A 21,967-nucleotide genomic window follows, 5' to 3' on the forward strand; every position below is an offset into this window, starting at 1 on the left:
GTCCCAGGACTGAACCCTGTGGTACTCCATTTTTCAGTGGTTTGAAGTCAGATTTGGAGTCGACTACTTTCACTGTGTGAGTTCTGTCAGTGAGCCAGTTGCCCACCCATCTTGTGACATAGGGATTTATGCCCAGTTTAGTGAGTTTATCTATAATTCTGTAGTGGGGGATGGTTTTGAAAGCCTTGGTGAGGTCAAGATAGGCTCTGTGCACCACCTTACCCTCGTCCACGGCTCTGGTGACTGCTTCAAAGAAGTCAGTCAGGTTTAGGAGACATGATCTTCCTTTTACAAATCTGAATTAAGTGGGGTCCAGTGTTTGCAGGTTACCTATGTCTTTGTTTATAAGTTCCATGATGATACGTTCCATGGCCTTGCAGACCAAGCTAATAGGGCGGTAGTTCCCAGGGTCTGTGGTGGCACCCTCTTTGTGGAGTGGGATAACCGTCACTGTGTGCCATTCAGTAGGCAGAAAGGCTGAAGCTAGGCTATGATTGAACATGGTACTTAGGTGGGGGGTGCCAGTTTGTTCCTAGGTGGGGTGCCAGTTTGTTCTGTAGTTTGTGCAGAACGCAGCCTGGGATGTTATCTGGTCACACGGGTGCTGTGTTTTGGCTTTGGAGAGTGCAGTCTTAACTTGTCCATCCGTGATTGCAAGGGCCATGCATTCTTCTGGTATAGGGATGGGCCCTTTGGGGGGGGGGGTAAAGTTTGCACAGAAACTATCCGCCAGGATGTTGGCAATATCAGTTGGTACTGTATATCTAGTGCGATTGTTCTATAGCTCAGAGCAGATCTGAGTTTTGCCATTGAGATTCTTGACATAGCTGTAGAATGCTTTGTGGTTGTCTTTAGAATGAGTGGCAATTTTATTTTCGTAATTAGCTTTGGAGGATTTTATGAGGGATCTCAGCGTCTTACTGAGAGTGACCAGTGAGTTCCTGCTATCAGGGGATTTTACTCCTTTTTGCAGCAGCTTCTTCCTTCTGTTGTAGAGTTTGCTTATGTCAGGAGACCACCAGATTGGCTTCCTTTTTATGGAGGATAACGTTTTGGTTCTGTTGGGGATGGCATGATCCATGCACTTGTTTATGTGTTTATACAGTGCATTTGTATAGGATTTAGCAGTTGTACCTCTATTATCCATCTGCACGGGTGTAGTGAAGTTTGCCACTTCTGTCTTAAGAGCATGAAGTTGGCTTTGGAGAAGTTTTTTTACAGTGGTTTCCTTAATGGGGAGTGGAGGCGGCATATTGATGTCTAGGGTGATTAGCTTATGGTCGGACCTGACCAGTGACAAGTTGACTTCTGGAGTGGAATATCAGTTACCCATGTTAATAATGACCAGGTCCAGGATATTGCTGCCCCTGGTGGGGGTATGGACAAGCTGATCCAGGGTGTTGGAATTTATGAATTCCAGAAAGCGTTGAGCTAATGAGCTAGTACTTGAGTAGTTTTCCCAGTTGATGGTGGGGTAGTTGAAATCTCCCATTATTAGGGTATTGGGCTGTACCTTAATATTATCCAGTATATTGAGGAACATGGAGTGGGTATCCTGGGGCATGGCGGGGGATCTGTAGCAAGCTACAACCTGGATTGCAGTCTTGCCCAATGTTAGCTGCATTTGGATAATTTTGGATACATTATGCTGAGCAACTAGCCTGGATGTATGGATATCCTTAATGAATATGGACACTCCTCCTCCTCCTTTAATGTTTCAGCCCAGGTTAGGTGGTCAAAAAGTGTGGCATGAATTATAGCCTGGTAATGCAGGGGTGCTCTCTGGAGCCTTGAACCAGGTCTCTATTACTGCACAGATGTCGAATTTCTCCATATTGAGGAGTGCTTCGAGTGAATACATTTTGAGGTTTAGACTTCTAGCATTGAGTAGCAATACCCTCAAGTTTTTACTTGCTTGTACCTGCTACGGTGGTGGGTTTGTCATTTGAACCTTGCCTAAAAAAGGCACTATAGGGGTGGCAAGAACCTTATCCAGTATCCGGAATCTCAGGGTCGACAGTTGCAGGCCATCTGTGGCAAAGCATAATTTTTTGAGGTTTAGACTTCTAGCATTGAGTAGCATTACCCTCAAGTTTTTACTTGCTTGTTCCTGCTACGGTGGTGGGTTTGTCATTTGAACCTTGCATAAAAAAGGCACTATAGGGGTGGCAAGAACCTTATCCAGTATCCGGAATCTCAGGGTCGACAGATGCAGGCCATCTGTGGCAAAGCATCATGGTCTGTCGATCATGTTGTCCCAGGCAGACAGATACTGGATCCCCTTTGAATGACACCAGAAGCTTAGCAAATTGTTGAAGTCAGTCAATTTGTCCTTGTACTGTGGCTACATGATCCAAGAGCTCTTCCATGTCTCTTTTCATGTAGTCCAGGGAGGTGCATCTCAGGTCATTCACACCAACATGGACAATGCCAGAGTCATATTTGTACTTGTGGAGCGACTTGAGTGCATGCGTTATGTGGTGGATCCTGGCACCCGACAGGCAGCTGACAGTAACTTTCTCCTTGTTTAGCCTTGTGATTGGGACATCAGTGTGCCTGACTATAGAGTTGCCGATGACAAGTGTGCTGGGTATGTTTTGCCTTAAGAGCTGAGGTTGAGTGGCACACTGATTTTGTGGTCTATATGTCATATGGGTAGTGGGGGGTGATGGTTGCTTGCGTTTCTGCTTTGGATGTCTCTGTTGTTTGGGCAGATTTTTATTGAGATCCTCCATGAATGTAGGTGTGTGTTTTGTGATACCATGTGTGGGTTTAGGTGGTGTATGATTTGATGGACTATGTGTTGAGTATGGTGTGGTGTAGGTGTTTACCTTCTCCTCTTGACTATCTAGTCGAGTCTTGGCTGGAGAGAGCTTGGCTTCCAGTTGGGTTATATAATTGCATCTCTCACAGGTTGTAGTGTTAAGTGGTAGGAGGAGAGGGTTGCCAGTGTACATGAGGCAGTTGTTACATTGCCTCAAGATGCCCAGATTCATCAGGTGGACTGAAAAAAACACTTAGAGCTGACCCTTAGACATGCCTAGATATGTGCTTTTTAATTTAAGTACTAAAAAAAACACTTTTCTCCTCCTGACAGGTGAGGAAAGTTGAGTGCTGCAGTAGTTTGTAGTTTGTTCAGTGCTTGCAATGAGTTTTGAACAAGTGTTAAGCACAAGGATGCAGTTTTGAGTGCTAAAACTAGAAGACTGGCTAGTACTAAGGGAAATTTTGAAGATTAGACTTCCTGGTGCCGGGAATAGTTTAATCCTAGTTAAATGGCGCTGCTCGATGAGCAAAACCGTACAAACGTGGGTTCTTAAACAGAAAGATGAAAGGGATAGAAATAGCCCAAAATGGCCAATAAAACTACAGTTTCTGAGCTGAAACTACTCCTCCAGCGACAAATAGGCTGTTCCAAAGCTCACCACTCTCACTGATGAACAGAGAAGCTTCCATCTATCTTAAAAAGGTCTGGGCAACACATGAACTTACAAACAGCCCAGGATTCAGCAAAATCTGAAAACCAGACTTTACTAGCTCTGGAAAGGTGGGAAATGAGTAGAGGGATAGGATTTTTTTTTAAGGTTTAAGGCAAATACAGCAATAAAAACACTTTTAACACAGAAAACCGGCTATCGCACTTGAGTGTGTAGCCCTTTACAGTTAAACAGATGTAAAACACTTAAAAAACGATAATTTAAAGTGCAAGCAGTATAAGAATTCAAAAGACAGTTCAGATAAGTAGCAAAGTTAATAAAAAACGGTCGGAATAATGTGGCAAGCAAAACAAGCAATAAAAAGAAAAACAGAGGTACTTAATCCACTGTTACTTCAGTAATAGTCCAAAAGTACTGACAGACATGTACAAGTATTTAATTACCAGTCCAAAACTACTGATACACAGATAGAAACCCAGTAACATGTCTGTATTGTTTTGTTTCCCACGTGACTGACTATAAAATAAAAATAATCATATGGCTAATATACTAATAAGAAAAGTTTATTTGGAAAATTTTGATAAATGTAATTGAACTGTGTGTTGGATGAAGGGAACCCAAGCAAATTGGAGACAACAATGTTTAAAAAAAGAGAACAAATTGAAGAGAATAAAGCTAGTAGTTGTATAGTATGCAATGTGGAATATTAAAAATCTGTTAGTTGAGTGTACGGTGTGCTGCGCCAGATATAAAATACTATTTATATAAAGAAGACATTATTTCTTGCATTTGTGAATTGTCGTGAATATAAACAAGTGAAAATCGCGGTCTGCTAGAAACTTGCAAATGTTTTCTGTAGAAAAATATGTTTCTCCTCAGCTGAGAGCTGTTTGTGTGTGTGTGTGTGTGTGTGTGTGTGTGTGTGTGTGTGTGTGTGTGTGTGTGTGTGTGTGTGTGTGTGTGTGTAAGCCAAGCTTATTGGGAAGAAAAAGCAAAAGAAAGGATTGTGCAATCTGTAGAAAGTGCTTACAATAAGCAGAATTTTATACAACACTAAATCTTACATAGTGATGCCTGATCCTGCTTTTCCCTAGTGAACAGTAGCAAGAAAGCCATGGCAAGACATTATGAGAAGCATAAGAAAGTCTCTCAGAGAAATTAATTGTTACTACTGAGGAAATATTATACCTAAAAAGGCAAAATTACCCTTTGCCTGTGCAGAGATTTGGTCCAGCAATAAAGGTGAGATTTTCTAGAAATTAAAGGGTTGCTTAGAAAACAAAATAATCTGTTGGCATTGTACTAGGGAATTGTAGCAATGGAAAATTAAGAAGATACTTATCCAGGGTTTTATACCTCTACAAGAAGTTAGGGCATTAACTGAGAATGTAAATCTGCCTTTAAAGCTGGGGTGCTATCTCCGGAGAATCAATAGCAAAGTGGGAAGAGATAGTTTCTGAAAATGACACAAAAGGACAAGAGAGTTTTAAATAGTTGTAGGCCGTACTTGACCAGCCAAAGAGATGTCAAAATATAAAAGAGAGCAAAAGTGTTTTTTCCAGGAGACCCTCTAAACTAATTTATGTGACATCGCAAACCAAAAGGAAAATTAATTTATGTCAAAATAATTTAAAAAGGTAGTATATAAACTGGAAAAAGAACAAAGGGAGCTGGTGTCTGTACCTGAAAGACAAGAGGGTCAAGATCAGACAGAGGCCAAGACTGTGTATGTACTATGAGTAGGAAGAATTGTGACAGAAGCTGCAAATGGTTAGTAATGCTCTGCTTGATCTAAAAGTAATGTCAAAATGTGCAAGCTGAGAGTGAGTTACTAAAGCAGCAATGAGAGCTAAGATTCTAACAGCTAAGTGTAAAATAAAATCCAGATCAAATCTTTGGAGGAAGTAAATGGTAAATTAAAATAATGTCTGTTAATTATCAAACACAAACCCCTGAATCTGGATAAAGTAACCAACGATAAAAGTATAATGTTCCAAAAAAGCCACCAACTCATTGGAATACGCACGGCAAAACAAAACTTTAATAAAAAAATAGTAAAAATATATAAAACATGTGAGCGCTTTCACAGAGTCCTCTCTGCTTCCTCAGACATACTACAGTAACTGCTGCTCTTGGTTAAATAATGATACATCTGTGTCAAATCCAGTCAGTTGATAGTATCTTGAAATAAAAATTAAAAAGACATACACTATATAAACAATCAAATCATAAAAATAGTGGACTAAAAATGTATGTAAAAAACTTTAAAAGCTTGTAAAGTTAGATAGTGTTAAAACTGTAGAATATATGTATAGATGTTAAAAGACGTGACTGAACATAATAATCAATGTTTCAAAGCCGTGTTCCTGAGAAAAGGTTTCAGTGAAACCTTACTATTTAGTCCAGGTGGTCTGTCAGCCTGAAATCTAATTATCCATTTTTGTTCTGAGGCCTCGGTCTTATTGTTCATGTTCCCACCTCTTTTTTATATACATTTTTAGTCCACTATTTTTATGATTTGATTGTTTATATAGTGTATGTCTTTTTAATTTTTATTTCAAGATACTGTCAACTGATTGGATTTGACACAGATGTATCATTATTTAAACAAGAGCAGCAGTCACTGTAGTATGTCTGAGGAAGCAGAGAGGACTATGTGAAAGCACTCACATGTTTTATATATTTTTACTATTTTGTATTAAAGTGTTGTTTTGCCGTGTGTATTCCAATGAGTCGGTGGCTTTTTTGGAACAATGTCTGTTAATTGTTGTTTCAGCTGCTGAGCTGATAAAAGAAAATCACATTGATGTGACAGAACTATAAAAAGAATAGTGTTCCCCCAAGGGTATGATAGGTATAATAAACTCGCAGAACAAAGTTTCAGAATTTTAACAGTTTTAAATTTTATGACTTGTAAGTGTGTGGGTAAGTCAGGGCCAGTTTAGGCCAACTGGACCTATTTGGCCCAATAGTACCACACATCAATGGCCACATTAGGCACAGGAGACCATGACATCTCTCTTTTATTATTATTATTATTATTACTATTATTATTATTATTATTATTATTATTATTATTATTAATCTTATTTTGGTTCATATGTATATACCAGGCTAAAGACAAACAGGCTGTTCTTAAGTCTAGCTGTGCAACCCAACCCAGTTGTGTCCTGTGTATCATGGGTATTTATTAGGAAGGGGTATATTAGTTAGGAAGTTTCTAAAGGTTATGTGGGGGGTATACAATTTGGGCATTACTGTCTGCATCTGTCTATTAGAGACAGGGGCTCCAGACCCAGGGTGGATTTCCCATTCCCATCCATTGGTCAAGGTTACAGTTAGAGTTAGGGATGGAAGCTTGTTCCATAGCATGAGGATCCTCTGAGACATAGGTCATGTTTCAAGATTTTTAGAAGGCATTCCTGAATATTATTGGGGCCCACTGATGATATGTTTTTTGTCCTAAGCAAGCTTTGCCAGGCCCGGCAACCTGTTAATTGTTGGGGGCATTATATTAGTAGGTAATTCATAGAGGGAGGTGGGGGGAGTAGGGGGTGAAGTTTGAGCTGAATTTGTCAGCCAGCAATTTTGCTATTTCATGCTTCTCAGTGAAGAGAGCACCACTGACCACCAGCTCAGCACACTGATGTGTGCTGCCTTTGAGTTTTCCGACATAGCTATAGAAGGCCTTGTGGTTGCCTTTGGCCTGCAAGTCTACATCATAATTGTCCTTATTGGACATAATTAGTAATTTTGGTTTCCTATTTAGTTTAAAGAGCTCCTACCATAATGGGAGTTGGTGTTCCTGATTTTAGCCATGACTTTTTCCCTTATGTTATATACCCTATTAAGGTTAGGATTCCACCAGTGTGGTTTGTTTTTAGAGTTTGTTTTGGGCTTACTTCTGGCAGCCTCTATACAGCCATTCACATAGTTTTATAGGGTCTCTGTGAACAATTCCCAGTGGGTTGCTGTGAACTCAGTGCTAGGAGGGATATTGAGTTTTGACAAACTATCACTTAACAGGATGTAGTTTGCTTTGGAATAGTTCATAACTGTTACAGGGTTTGCTGGAGTTACTGAGTAGATTTTTTACTGTGAAGGAGACAGCTTTGTGGTCCAACTTCACTGGTGAGGACATGATACTGGAAGGGTATGCAGTGCTCGCCTATATTGGTGAGTACCAGGTCCAGTATATTTTTTACATCTGATGGCTGTGTGCACTATCTGATCAATGGTATTTGCATTAATAAAGTCCAGGAATCATTGTGCCTGCAAGTATAAGGCAGTGTATGTTTCCCCATCTATAGAGGGGTAGTTAAAGTCTTCCATGAATAGGTTATTTAGTTTAACGTTGAGTGTCTCCAGTAGGTCTAGGCACGAGCTATGGGATTCTAGGGGCACATAGGCTAACCTTTAGCTTGCTAGGATATGGCATGGGATTTTGTGTATGGTGATTTGTACATGGATAAATTTTAGGGCATCATCCTATTTAACCAACATAGAGTTATACTTATTACTAATATAGACTGAGAATCATCCACATTTTGTCCCTGTCTGTGCAATGTATGGTCTAAATGTGTGGAAGCACTGAAACCTTCCACTGACAGAGTGCTTTCTACAGATTTAAACCATGTCTTCGTAATGGTACAGATGTCTATATTTGTCAGAGTGAGGAGAGCTTGTAGGGTGTGAAGTTTATTGTTTAGACTCCTAGCATTGAGCAGTAATACTTTTAGGTTTCTTTGGGTTTTATTTGCTATGTTTTTAAGTTTGTCAGTTTGGCGTTGCCTAAAAAAGGCTCTAGGGGTGAATAAGGTTTTAGCCAGTATTCAGAAGCCTAGGCAAGACAGGTGAAGACCATTTCTTGGAAAGCAAAGTGATTTATTAACCATGTCCTCCCATGCTGACAAATATTGACTCCCTCTGGAAAGACATCAGAAACTAAACCAATTATTGATATCTGTGATGGAGTGAGGTATTGCCAGCCTTGCCAGGAGAAGTAGGGCAGTGGATGTATATCATATACCAATATAGCTAGCTGGAGTTTTGTAAAGAATTATATGGTATTTGTATATCAAACTAATTTGTACAGGTGCTTGTGTTGAACATGTATTTGTAAAGCTGCTTATGTTAAAAATGTACCAACAGTGGGTCTTGCTGGACAGAAATAAAATACACCTGTGTGTCAAACTGTATTGTAACTCTTGAAATTAATGTATTGCAACAGAGGATAGTGTAAAAGAACAGGTTAATCTCAGTCCAGCTGATTTTGAAAAAAAGTCTGAAATTAAATTTCCTGGTTTAGGCCATTGTATCTTACAGTTTTGATTGCAGCCAGAGACAGCATGTCTGTGAAAACCAGGTCTATGAATCCTACTATATTGTCCTTAGAAGTGAAATAATTGCTACCCTGGAAGGATAGAAGATTTTGAAATGGTTTTATAGCTATAAAACATCTTAGCAAAGCTCTGTGTGTGTGTATTATGACACATGTGTGCTGGATTCTGGTTCACTTTCTAGTAAAGGGGGTAGTGTGGGTACCAGAGTCAGATGACCAAATGTATGTGATGTCATTCTGTAATCCAGCACTGAAATGATGTTTTAATACTAGATGAGACAGAAGTCTTAGGGCAGTTTGTTTTGTGAAACCTGACAAAGAAGGAAGACCACTTACCCTCTTCATCTTGCCTTGCTTTAGTAAGTAACCAGGGAATATCAGTTCTTGTCAGGAAAATATAGCGAGATTAATTAAGTACTGTTTTTCTGTATCTGTGTGAATCTATTAATCTGTTTTGTTTTTAATATTTCCTGTGACTGAAACTCTGGTGTTTATTATAAATAGACGTTTAGTATTTTCATGTTCTTCTATTATTTATTATTAAATATATTTAAACTTTCATTGTTACTGGTCTTTTAGAGAATATTTTAACCTTTGAGAGTACTTATATTTATTTGGTGACACTGTGGCCACTCCTGAATGCCTTGCTGCATTGGTCAAACACTTCCATTTGTATTAGTATTAATTTTACTCTGTATAATTGGGTACCCTGGTAAGAGCTTTAGAGTAGCTGACTTTGGAGTATTCTGGTGGCAGTATCTACCTTATAGTCTGGGAAGAGGGGGCATAGCTGGCAAATCTGTGAGCGTCATTCCCAGATGTGTGTGTGAAAATCAAATCTAAAAGTGTGCCCATGTCAGCTACTTGAAGCAGGGACACAGAGCACTGGCTTCACAGAGAGGGTGATGGAGGACTTGGCTTTAAACAATTGGCTGAGGACTCAACTCTACAGCTGTGGTCAATTTGGGGTCTTATTTGAGGCCTGGTGAGAGAGAGGGAAACCCAGACCCAGGAAGGACTATGCTTCCTCTGTGCTCTTATGGGAAAGTGTGCTTGCTGCAAAGAGCTGCATCTGAAAATACCATGTGTATCCATTTTTGCTCCAAGTCAATGCCCCTCGCTGGTGTCCATGGTGAGGTTTGTGCCTCCTTGATTACTGGCCCAGAGGAGGGGACAGCAGAATGTCAACCATCTGTTATTTGTACTGTGGCATCAACCGTGGTGAAGGTAGAATGCTGCTCAGTTTGAGGCACATAACCTGCCTGAGATACATATACTGACAGATCAGCAAAGTCTATCTCATATAGTCCAGGGAAGTAACGTCTCAGGTTATTAATGCCCACATGGACTATGATAGAATCGTGAATTGAGTGTATGTGTAATTTGACAGTCTGGTAAGTGGTGCATCTGTGCATCACACAATGGAATCCACTATGGCAAGAGTCCTGGGTAATGTGTTTGCTTGCCTTATGAGTTTTGAGGCTCCACTGGGTGTAGCACATCTGTGGTGCTTGGTATTGCGTTTGGTGACTGTTGTATATATTGCTGAGGATTAGTGTTGCCATTTATAGGCTTAGACGTCTTTGAGGTTTGGGAAGATTGCTTTTTAGTGCCTCAGCATAAGTTGACCTATGTGTGTGGTGACCACTGTGTGTAGTGGATGTACTGTGTGTGCTCTTAAAAACCTTGTTTGTATGCAAGATTTTTGCCTCCAGTGAAATAGTGTATGTATATGCATCTCTCACATACTTTGTTTTTTAGGGATTAAAGGGTTGCCTGTGAATATGAGACAATTGTTACATTGTCTTATGATGCAAATATCTACCAAGCTGGCTACAGGGACATTTGAAAATTGTGATTTATGTTGCTGAACCTGTATTTGTATAGGCTTTGGTACGCCATGGACTGGGTCATACAGAGGTCTCCTTGTGCGGTCTCTGAGGTTTGGCACAAGACTAGGTTAAATTGTGCTAAAATTTGATAGTAGTACTGTTTAATGTGCAAACTAGCTGCTCTAAGCTTGTCCATGCAGTGGCTTTGCTTTAACCACACTAAGTTTCAGACTTCAGTTTTAAGGGTAGTTTAACAGATAAAATGTACTTTCTGTGCATTTGTGTCTGTACAGGGCAATGTTAACCTCTTAATGAGAAACATCAAGAAAGATTGCTTGTAAGTGTAATGCTACAGCAAAACAACTTAAATGAATTACATTGACTAGGCAATTTCAAGTTTTAGGGACCTGAAAAATGATTTCAAGATAAAATCAACTAATAAAGCAAAAATAAAACAGTAGTACTCTAAAACAATAAGTGTAAAAACAAAAACATAAATCTCTTATCTGCAAGGATGGAGCCCCTCAGAATGTGATGAGGGCAACAAGCAAATAGGCGCTCTGAGAAATGAGCAGGGGATAATTTGTAGTAAGGGAGGTTTACTCAAGTGCAATATTGATTTGCAAGGTCAGCTGTTAGTATTATGGATATATGGAAAACAATGGATGTGAAAGTACTTATAACAGGCTATAGCAATGAAAGAGTAGATAGGGACTCTGGAAGTCAAATTACCATAAGGGGTGAAAGCCAGGTACACAGTCTTTTAAAACCAGAACAACAGAAGAGTGAGATGGTTGAGAAAAAAATGTAAACTGGAGCTTTAGTCCTGTGGTGAGTGTTTCAAAAAATGTTAGCTTAATTTTAGCTGAATGTGTTGGAGGGGGCTGGGGCAGACTCAAAGAATGGGAAAAACAGTAGCAAGGTAAACAGAAAAGCACTGGAATGCAACTTTAAGCAGGCATATACTGCAATAGAAAGTACTAAAGCACAGTTCCTGGAGCAGAATTCACAATGCTACCATTACTGCAATCCTACTACAGACATCGGCACCAGATTGTGTAGAAATTTACCAGTAATGCTGCAGTAAATGAGGCTCAAATCTGGCAGTAGATCACAGTCCTGCCACAACTGTGAAATAAGCTACAAGTCTGAGGCCTCAGACTGGGTTCAAAATACAAAAAGCTACCTTTTACAGGTAATTTTACTTATCAAAATAGAATTGAGTATAATGTATAAACAATTCTAAAGTCTTGCAGTAAACAGTCTTCCCACAACTGCAGATAACTTTTTTGGGCTAAAACCTGCACAAAATTCAGAGAAGTAAAAATGTATCTCCACACAAGTCACTATAAGTGTAATTTCAAATATTTTAGAAGAATTTAAATAAAAGCTTTATCTCCTTTTTGATGCAAAGCTTTTATCCCACACTTTAGGGCTTCCCACATCTCTCAAAGTCTTGAACAAAAGATTATTTTTTTTACTAGAACATATTGTTGCTAGAGTGACCTAGTTGGAGATAGAAGTGGCTACCGTGTCCATTAAAGAAATCAATGTAAAATCCTCAAAGGTCTTTTCATGATAAGTGGATCCAGAAAGTAAACCTGGAAACTTTGAGTGATGGTGGTTAATGGCCACAACAGCATCAGGTATTTGCAGGTGTCAGCACAGTTAGTTTATGGGAAGGGTCTGTAAGAGAATGCTGTAGTTGGAGTTTAGATCATGCAGAGCATCGCAGTTACCACTTTTAAAGATCCTTACAGGCAACCAGATAAGGAAACCTCTCAAGTGCACTTGATTATGAGGAACATTCTCATTTTGAGTCTTAAAAAACATAGACAAGTTCTAATGATGCTGTTAAGAAGCACACTGTATGCTGTGTGTTCATTTATGTATAAAACCTGTTATATTAACTGCTTACCCTTTGGAGAGAATTAATGTTCCACTAAAGTAAACTGGCAGATATAGCAGTAGGTCTGTGGTAGACTGATAAACACAGAAATGCAGCATAACATTATTTTCCTTTTGATTCAGCTATGTATTTCTGTCAGTGCTAAAATAAATTCCAGTGGTCATGTATGTGAACCAAGCTGATGCGGTTGGCTGTGGTGTATTTTTAACAGAGTTAAAGTAAATTTCTATGGACATTTTTTTCATGTATTTTTTACAATGAGATATCAAAAGTGTACACAAAGTCACTGCAATTGTCAGTTGCAGGGGCCGATTATTGATACAAGTGACTGCCCTGGCCTGCTAGTGTTCGTCAATGTTAAACAGTCATTATTCTGACATTACAGAATTAATGTGTATTGCGCAAAGCAAACTGGAGAATTTCTAAGAAAAAGAACTATAATAAAGTAGTAAATTAACTATTATTATTATTTTATTACCATGTGTTACATGAAGTGTAATCAAGTCAACAAAGTTGCTATAACTGCTGGATATGGGACCTGTCTATGGATGAAAATGACTGACCTTGTTGTTGTTTGATTAAATTAAACAGACATTAATCTGATTTTGCATGGGAGGTGTGTGTTTGTGAGATGCAAGTTGCAATGTTTTGCTGTAGCATTTTTTAAAATCACAACCAGCCTTTTTTAGGTGCATGCACAACTTCAATAAAGTTCTTGTAATCAATGGATACAGAGATAGTGTGTGCATAAAACTGACATACCCATGCTATTTTGTCACAGTTTAATATTCACCGGACTAACTTAACAGGAGCAATGTCACAAAATATATTACATTTAATAAAACCAGTGTAAATTAATTGTTGCTCTGGCTAATGCATGTATGTGCATGATGGGGAGCATTACAGTGTATCCAAAAGTAACTAGTTAGCTGTAATTTCTTTAGTTTTCCATCACCTTCAAACATTAGCCTTATTCATAGTAAGTGGCTGTCTTTGATGGTCAGGACAGGTTTTATGTGAAAGCAACTGATTATTATTGGTAGTCGGTACAGAGGTTAAGGTTGCAAGCTATAATTCATGTGGTAGACGGTTTGATTTCCTTAGCCCCCATTTGCCTCCTGTGTGACCTTCAGCAAGTTACTTAAGCAGATGTTGCTCCCAGGTCACCTCTGAAAAGGGACTGTGTGTCCAGTGGGCCTACCTGGTAAACAAATATTGTTTTATTAATATTGCTGTCAAAGTGCTGCATTGGGTAGGGTTGCCATTTCACAGCACTTGGAACCCTAGATAAATTTTTGGCTGAAGTTCCTTTTCCATAGAGTATGGATGTTGTCCTTGTCTCTATTTGAATTTTTTCATTGTGCTCTGGTTCCCCCCAGAACAGACACGCATGTCTTAGGTGACCTGGTGATTCTGCAGTTTGCCTTTAGGCACGTGTGTAGTGAGCATGGGTGTGTGTCTGTGTGCATGCACATCTTGACCTGACGTATGATGGGCAGTGTCAGTATATGCATGTGTATGGGTGAAAGCATGGGAAAATAATATTACCAGTTTAATTTGTCATCACACACAATACTGGGGAGCATGTACATAACTGCTGTAGACACACACACACACACACACACACACACACACACACACACACACACACACACACACACACACCACATGTCTCCTTACCCTTATTCCCAAATGACCCCCAGAGGAGGGCCATTTCATAGCGGCTATCTAGTACCCAGGTTCAGAATATCCTGTTATTTATACTGGAGTTTAGGGACATGTTTACTTGTATGCCAAGTGTACCCAAGTGATAACACACTATCTGTATACAGGGCCCCAGCCATCCCATTATAAAGGGTCTTTGTAAGTGTCTGAGTGCATTAAACACAATAAGAGAAGAACTGCAGGAGATGTTGAAGCTGGGTGTAATCCCGGAGCACAGTAGTCTACTTCTGTTTTTAACATGTTTTATTACAAAATATAAGCTAATATATAAACATAGTATTTTGCTTTAATCCACAGTAATTGCATATATTAGTGAAACCTATTCTGAAGTAATTATAAGTCTAGGAGGCCAGCAGAGAGGGATTAGTTGGGAGTCCTGACAAAATGGTCCCTGTTGTGATCCACAGCTGCTAAGGCTAGTCCTGGTCTGAGAATAGCAAGGCTGTAGACATGGAACTTACATATACTGAGTCTGAGACAGCTTTTTCTCTGTTCCATGTTGTTTAAGGTGTGGCAATCTTAGAGTTAGTATAGATAAATGGCATGGTTTGCTGATGGTGCAGCTGTATAGTGCATGGGGGTTGCAGTGGACATGGGACTTACATATACTGAGTCTGAGATAGCTTTGTCTCTGTCCCATGTTCTGTAAGGTATGTCAGTCTCAGAGTCAGTATACATAAATGGCATGGGTTGCTGATAGTGCAGTTGTATAGTACGTGATGGATGCAAGGGAGCATGACCCCTGTAAAAAATAACTTCAAATGAGAGCAGTAATTGTTAACATTTGATGCTCTTCATTAGTAGCACAGTGTTGCTTTATTTATTCCGGATATTCAGATTGTTGTAAGAAGCTCTTCAGGACTCAAAGCTGCAGATATAAAATAATAAATATACATATAGACCTAGAGGTATCCAAGTCTCACTGAAGACACCACTAGGCCCTAAGTAGTTGTTATAACATCTTTACTATAGCTTGTCTGCATCACCTCACTTTCTCCAGCCACCCTCTGTTTATACCTTAACATCTACATAATTCTCCCCTCATTATCCTCTTTCTCCCTATATATATATATATATATATATATATATATATATATATATATGTATACACACTCCTCTCCCCTCACCATCTCCTCAATTCACTATACAGTTCTCTGTTAACCCCATAAAAAGCATCAGCTCTAAAATCGAGTTATCACTGGTGCAAGTAACTATACGTCCTAAGTATATATCATTATACTTTTGAATATAATTTGTTGCTCTTAGTTGCCTCACTCCTTACATGTGTTTGCTGTCACTAACTCTTCCTAACCTATGTTCATTTACTTGATGCTCACACTCATTAACCCTTCCTAACCTGTGTTCATTTACTTGTAGCTCACACTCACATTCACACTCACTAACTCTTCCTAACCTATGTTCATTTACTTGATGCTCACACTCACTAACCCTTCCTAACCTGTGTTCATTTATTTGTTGCTCACACTCAATAACTCTTCCTAACCTATGTTCATTTACTTGATGCTCACACTCACTAACTCTTCCTAACCTGTGTTCATTTACTTGATGCTCACACTCACACTCACACTCACTAATTCTTCCTAACCTATATTCATTTACTTGATGCTCACACTCACTAACCCTTCCTAACCTATGTTCATTTACTTGTTGCTCACACTCACTAACCCTTCCTAACCTGTGCTCATTTACTTGTTGCTCACACTCACTACATCTTCCTAACCTATGTTCATTTACTTGATGCTCACACTTACTAACCCTTCCTAACCTGTGTTCATTTACTTGTTACTCACACTCACTAACCCTTCCTAACCTGTGTTCATTTACATGTTGCTCACACTCACACTCACTAACTCTTCCTAACCTATATTCATTTACTTGATGCTCACACTCACTAACCCTTCCTAACCTGTGTTCATTTACTTGTTTCTAACACTCACTAACCCTTCCTAACCTATATTAATTTACTTGTTGCTCACACTCACTACATCTTCCTAACCTATGTTCATTTACTTGATGCTCACACTTACTAACCCTTCCTAACCTGTGTTCATTTACTTGTTACTCACACTCACTAACCCTTCCTAACCTGTGTTCATTTACATGTTGCTCACACTCACACTCACTAACTCTTCCTAACCTATATTCATTTACTTGATGCTCACACTCACTAACCCTTCCTAACCTGTGTTCATTTACTTGTTTCTAACACTCACTAACCCTTCCTAACCTATATTAATTTACTTGTTGCTCACACGCACTAACTCTTCCTAACCTATGTTCATTTACTTGATGCTCTCACTCATTAACCCTTCCTAACCTATGTTCATTTACTTGTTGCTCACACTCACTAATCCTTCCTAACCTGTGTTCATTTACTTGTTGCTAACACTCACACTCACAAACTCTTCCTAACCTATATTCATTTACTTGATGCTCACACTCACTAGCCCTTCCTAACCTATGTTTATTTACTTGTTGCTCACACTCACCAACCCTTCCTAACCTGTGTTCATTTACTTGTTACTCACACTCACACTCACTAACTCTTCCTAACCTATATTCATTTACTTGATGCTCACACTCACTAACTCTTCCTAACTTGTGTTCATTTACTTGTTGCTCACACTCACTAACCCTTCCTAACCTATGTTCATTTACTTGATGTTCACACTCACTAAACCTTCCTAACCTGTGTTCATTTACTTGATGCTCACACTCACTAAACCTTCCTAACCTGTGTTCATTTACTTGATGCTCACACTCACTAACTCTTCCTAACTTATATTCATTTAATTGATGCTCACACTCACTAACTCTTCCTAACCTGTGATCATTTACTTGATGCTCACATTCACTAACCCTTCCTAACCTGTGTTCATTTACTTGTTGCTCACACTCACACTCACTAACTCTTCCTAACCTATTTTCATTTACTTGATGCTCACATTCACTAACCCTTCCTAACCTGTGTTCATTTACTTGTTGCTCACACTCACACTCACTAACCCTTCCTAACCTGTGTTCATTTAGTTGATGCTCACACTCACTAACCCTTCCTAACCTATATTCATTTAATTGATGCTCACACTCACTAGCCCTTCCTAACCTGTGTTTATTTACTTGATGCTCACACTGACTAACCCTTCCTAACCTATATTCATTTAATTGATGCTCACACTCACTAGCCCTTCCTAACCTGTGTTCATTTACTTGATGCTCACACTCACTAACCCTTCCTAACCTATATTCATTTACTTGATGCTCACACTCACTAACCCTTCCTAACCTGTGTTCATTTACTTGATGCTCACACTGACTAACCCTTCCTAACCTATATTCATTTACTTGATGCTCACACTCACTAACCCTTCCTAACCTGTGTTCATTTACTTGATGCTCACACTCACTAACCCTTCCTAACCTATATTCATTTACTTGATGCCTACACTCACTAACCCTTCCTAACCTGTGTTCATTTACTTGATGCTCACACTCACTAACCCTTCCTAACCTATATTCATTTACTTGATACTCACACTCACTAACCCTTCCTAACATATGTTCATTTACTTGATGTTCATACTTACTAACTCTTCCTAACTTATATTGACTAACTCTTGGCTCACTCTCTGCTTATGTTACAACTATAGTAGTCTTTTTTTCTGCCAAGAATATTTAGCAACCTTCCAGTGAAATACCACTATTTCTTCTTGACTAATATTTTGTTATCTCATGTCTCAAACTCTTCAGCAGTTTTTCTCTTCATATTTTCTGAAATATTTTGTTGTATAAGTAAAAACGTCATGTACAGTGGATGACATAAACTTTACATTATTTTCCTCTGTTTAATTTTTTTCTTTCCTCTCTTCCAGTTTCTCTTTCATTTTTGCTCTTTTCTAGTTTTATTTATTTGCTGCCCTAGCCTATTGCCTCATTCTCTTTCCTTCTCCTGACTACTTCCTTTTTCCTCTATTTTTATGATATCACCATTGTCATTGTAATAGTTATTTGTCATTTGCCATTGTTGCTGATTTGTTATTATTTCAATCATTTCCCATATTTTACAATTTATGCTTTTCTTTCCTAATTGTCTGGCTTCTGTTGCAACTTGGGTTGAGCCTGAAATAGGTCCCTTTGGATCGGTGCTCTATCTCAATTAACAAATCTAGTGAATGAATGAATGAATGAGTGAATAAGTAAATAGGTAGATAGACATGTAAATATTGCATTTATTGTCAAGTAGTGTATGGCTTTATGCTATATATTTGTGTAGAACCAGAATTTAAAACTAAACAACACATTGTTTCAACCAAAGTTCACCCCAGTTTAAAACTTGTACAAAAATAACAAAGAACCACTGACCTGTTCTTGAAGCCGCATATTTATTCAGGTTATTCACAATTATTTTCCAGGATATAATTGTCGAACACATTTAAAAAATGTTGATATATTTTACATATTGGTCCATGAATGTCAGAATGCGTAAAAACACAGAGCAATTCATTTAAATGTGGGTTTACATCTGACTTTATTACTTGTACTCTTATTTTAATAGGAGAAAAACAAAGATCCCCAGGAGTTGATCCTAAACAGCTGGCTGCTGAATTGCAGAAAGTCTCTCAGCAGCAGGCACCATCATCTACCTCATCCATTTCAGAAAAAGGTTGTCATGTGCACTCTGGTACAACATCTGCTGCTTCTAGTGCTGTACCCAGTCCTGGCCAGCCTGGTTCCCCATCAGTTAGCAAGAAACGACATAGTACCAAGGTAAGAAATGTCTTTACTTGAAACATTCCTTTGCCTTCAGCAATGAATTGATACTAGTGTAAAAGTTTTTCAAAAGCTTCATATAAAAATAGCACAGAAAAACAATTGTGTAGTACTTCAGAAAATGAAAAGTCACTTCTTTCTCAAAAAGTGCTAGTGGTCCAAAACTAAGCAATTAAATATTTACATTTTTATCAGGTTGGTATTGATGTCACAGTAGAAATGCAAAATAAAATAATTTATTTTCCTCAGAATAGTACTATGCTTTGTGTTTTTATGCAGTTTATAATGCCTACTGTTTAGATTCTGCATAGCAATCTGGCATTGCATTTGTGGTATTGTCAGACTGCATTTGATGTAGGGGGATTATTCTCTGAAAAAAACAAAAGAACTGTTGGAACCAGAATTCTAAAAACTTCCTCCTTCAAAGAAAACTTTACATACCAGTGTAGTTTAGCACTTTTGACTTTAATACACCATATACTTCTTCGGAGTAGAAAAACAGCAAACTCATGCAACCATTTAAACAGTAAAACTCTACCTCCTACTACTTATTAACCAATCATACTTGAACCTTCATTTAATTTATGCAGATATTTAATGTTGAGTGCATTATTCAAAAAATATTTACTCAAGTTAAACGAAGATCAAATTATGGTTGGTTAATAAGTAGTTGGGGTGGAGTTTTATTGTTTAAGCAAGTAATAACGCCTGGCAGGGTGTGTGTTACTGTGTAAATAATGACCATCCGGTGGTGTTATGAGGCCTGACGCCGCAGGTGTCTCAAGTCATTGAGCATTTGAAACATTTTGGCTAGATAAAACTCTGATACTTATTCTGAATGTGATAAACCTACAGTAGATAAAATAGTTTAGAGTGTGCATGGTACAATTTATGCTATGTTGATGGAAGGGGTGATTACTAAAAACATGTATGATTTTTTCCTGGTGGAATTTCCGAAAATACCTATACTTTATGGTCTTCCCAAAATACATAAGAATCCTGTGGACCCACCCATGAGACCTATACTTTCAGGTAGAGGGTGGGCCACAAAGCCATTGTCCCTGTTTATACAAAGAAATATTAGACCAGTCTTAGAACGCAAAGATACAATCTTGAGAGATACTAAGAATTTTTTGGAAAGGTTGCATGGATGGAGTACAGTCAATAATTATGAAAATGTTTGGTTGGTAACCCTTGATGTGGTGTCACTTTTTATGGTTATACCTGATGAAACAGGAGTAGAATATACCAAATTGTTTCTTTTTGAGAATTCTGACTACACTCCTGAGAAGATATATTTAATTTGTGCCCTGTTGAATGTTATTCTTAGTAACAATGTGTTCAGGATGCATGAGTAGCTATGGGCACGATTTGTGCAAACTGCTACACTAATGCTGTGCTTGCACATTGGTAGTCTGAATATATTTTGAACACTTTTTTTTGTTAATATTTTGTTTTATGGACATTCTGTTGATGATTTATTTTTTATTTGGTCAGGGTATTTTGATTTGTTGAGAGATTTTGTCTTATATTTACAGAATAGCACTTTGTTTTTTTAAAATTTACCTTGAGTTTTGCTGTGGATTGCATTGAGTTTTTAGATGTAAGGATTAATAATCTGTCAGATGTACATAGTACTTAGTTGTTTATAAAATGTTGTAAGAGGAATAATACCATACATGCTCACAGCATGCACCCTGAATTTGTTAAACAAAATGTTGTAAAAGGAGTTTTTTTTACATGTGCTAGACTGCATGACCAAGATACTGATATGTTTGAGGCCTTTGAAAGTTTAGCTGGTAGGTCAACTCAGAGAGGATACAAGGAGTCTATTATTTATGAGGCACAACATGAAGTAATATCACATAGAATAGATAGAGCTGCTCCTTATTTTTCCAGTGGGTATCAGGTGGGAGATAGACAAGTCATTACCGCAAAAGGCCAGGCAAAGATGTCGGTGATAAAACTGCAATCCATATTGTAGCTTGCTACAGATCCCCCACCATGCTCCAGGATTCCCACTCCTCTTTTCTTGGTATACTGGAAAATATTAGGGTTCAACCAAACACCCTAATAATGGGTGATTTCAACTACCCCACCATTAACTGGGAAAACTACTCATGTACCAACTCCTTCGTTCAATGCTTTCTAGAATTCATTAACTCCAATGCCCTGGATCAACTTATCCACACCCCTACCAGGGGTGATAATATCCTAGACCTGGTCATTACCAACATGAGTGACCGGTGTTCCACACCTGAAGTAAACTCTTCTTTGGTCAGATCCGACCATAAGCTAATCACCATAGATCTCCACATCCCACCCCCATTAAGGAAACCACTATAAAACATTTCTACAAAACCAACTTCATGCTTCTTATTACAGAAGTGGCAAACTTTACACCACCAATGCAGATGGACAATACAGTTAGAACTGCCAAAACATATACAAATGCACTCTATATGCACTTACACAAGTGCATGGATCATGCTATCCGCTATCCACTATCCTCCAAAAAAAGGAAGCCAATCTGGTGGTCCCCTGTTATTCACAAACTCTACAACAGAAGGAAGAAACTGTTGCAAAAGAGACTACAATCCCATGAGTGGAGGAACTCCCATGTCAGCCTCAGTAAGAAGCTGAGATCCCTCATACAATCCTCCAAACCCAGCTATGAAAACAAGATTGCCACTAACTCTAAGGACAACCACAACGCATTCTATAGCTATGTCAAGAATCTCAGTGGCAACACCCAGATCTGCTCTGAGCTACAGCACAATGGAATGAAAAGTATGGAACCAACTTATATCGCCAACATCCTGGCTGATAGGTTCATTGCCAACTTTACCCGCCCTTCACCCCCTAAAGGGCCCATATCCATACTGGAAGAATGCAGTGCTCCTACAATCACAACTGAGCAGGTAAAAACTGT

General features: G+C 38.6%; 1 protein-coding gene across 2 annotated transcripts in view; it reads left to right on the top strand.

Moving 5' to 3' along the window:
* The window catches only part of PCLO (piccolo presynaptic cytomatrix protein), a 2,606,742-nt gene that overhangs the window by 1,845,015 nt on the left and 739,760 nt on the right, over nt 1-21,967 (top strand). For both annotated transcript variants that reach the window (XM_044088356.1, XM_044088355.1), the window contains exon 12: nt 18,821-19,032. In XM_044088356.1, the coding sequence (XP_043944291.1) occupies nt 18,821-19,032 (212 nt within the window). The remainder of the gene's footprint in view (nt 1-18,820; nt 19,033-21,967) is intronic.

This window comes from Protopterus annectens, chromosome 11.part0, assembly GCF_019279795.1.
Source record: "Protopterus annectens isolate FY-2018-M chromosome 11.part0, PAN1.0, whole genome shotgun sequence".
Lineage (NCBI taxonomy): Eukaryota > Metazoa > Chordata > Ceratodontiformes > Protopteridae > Protopterus > Protopterus annectens.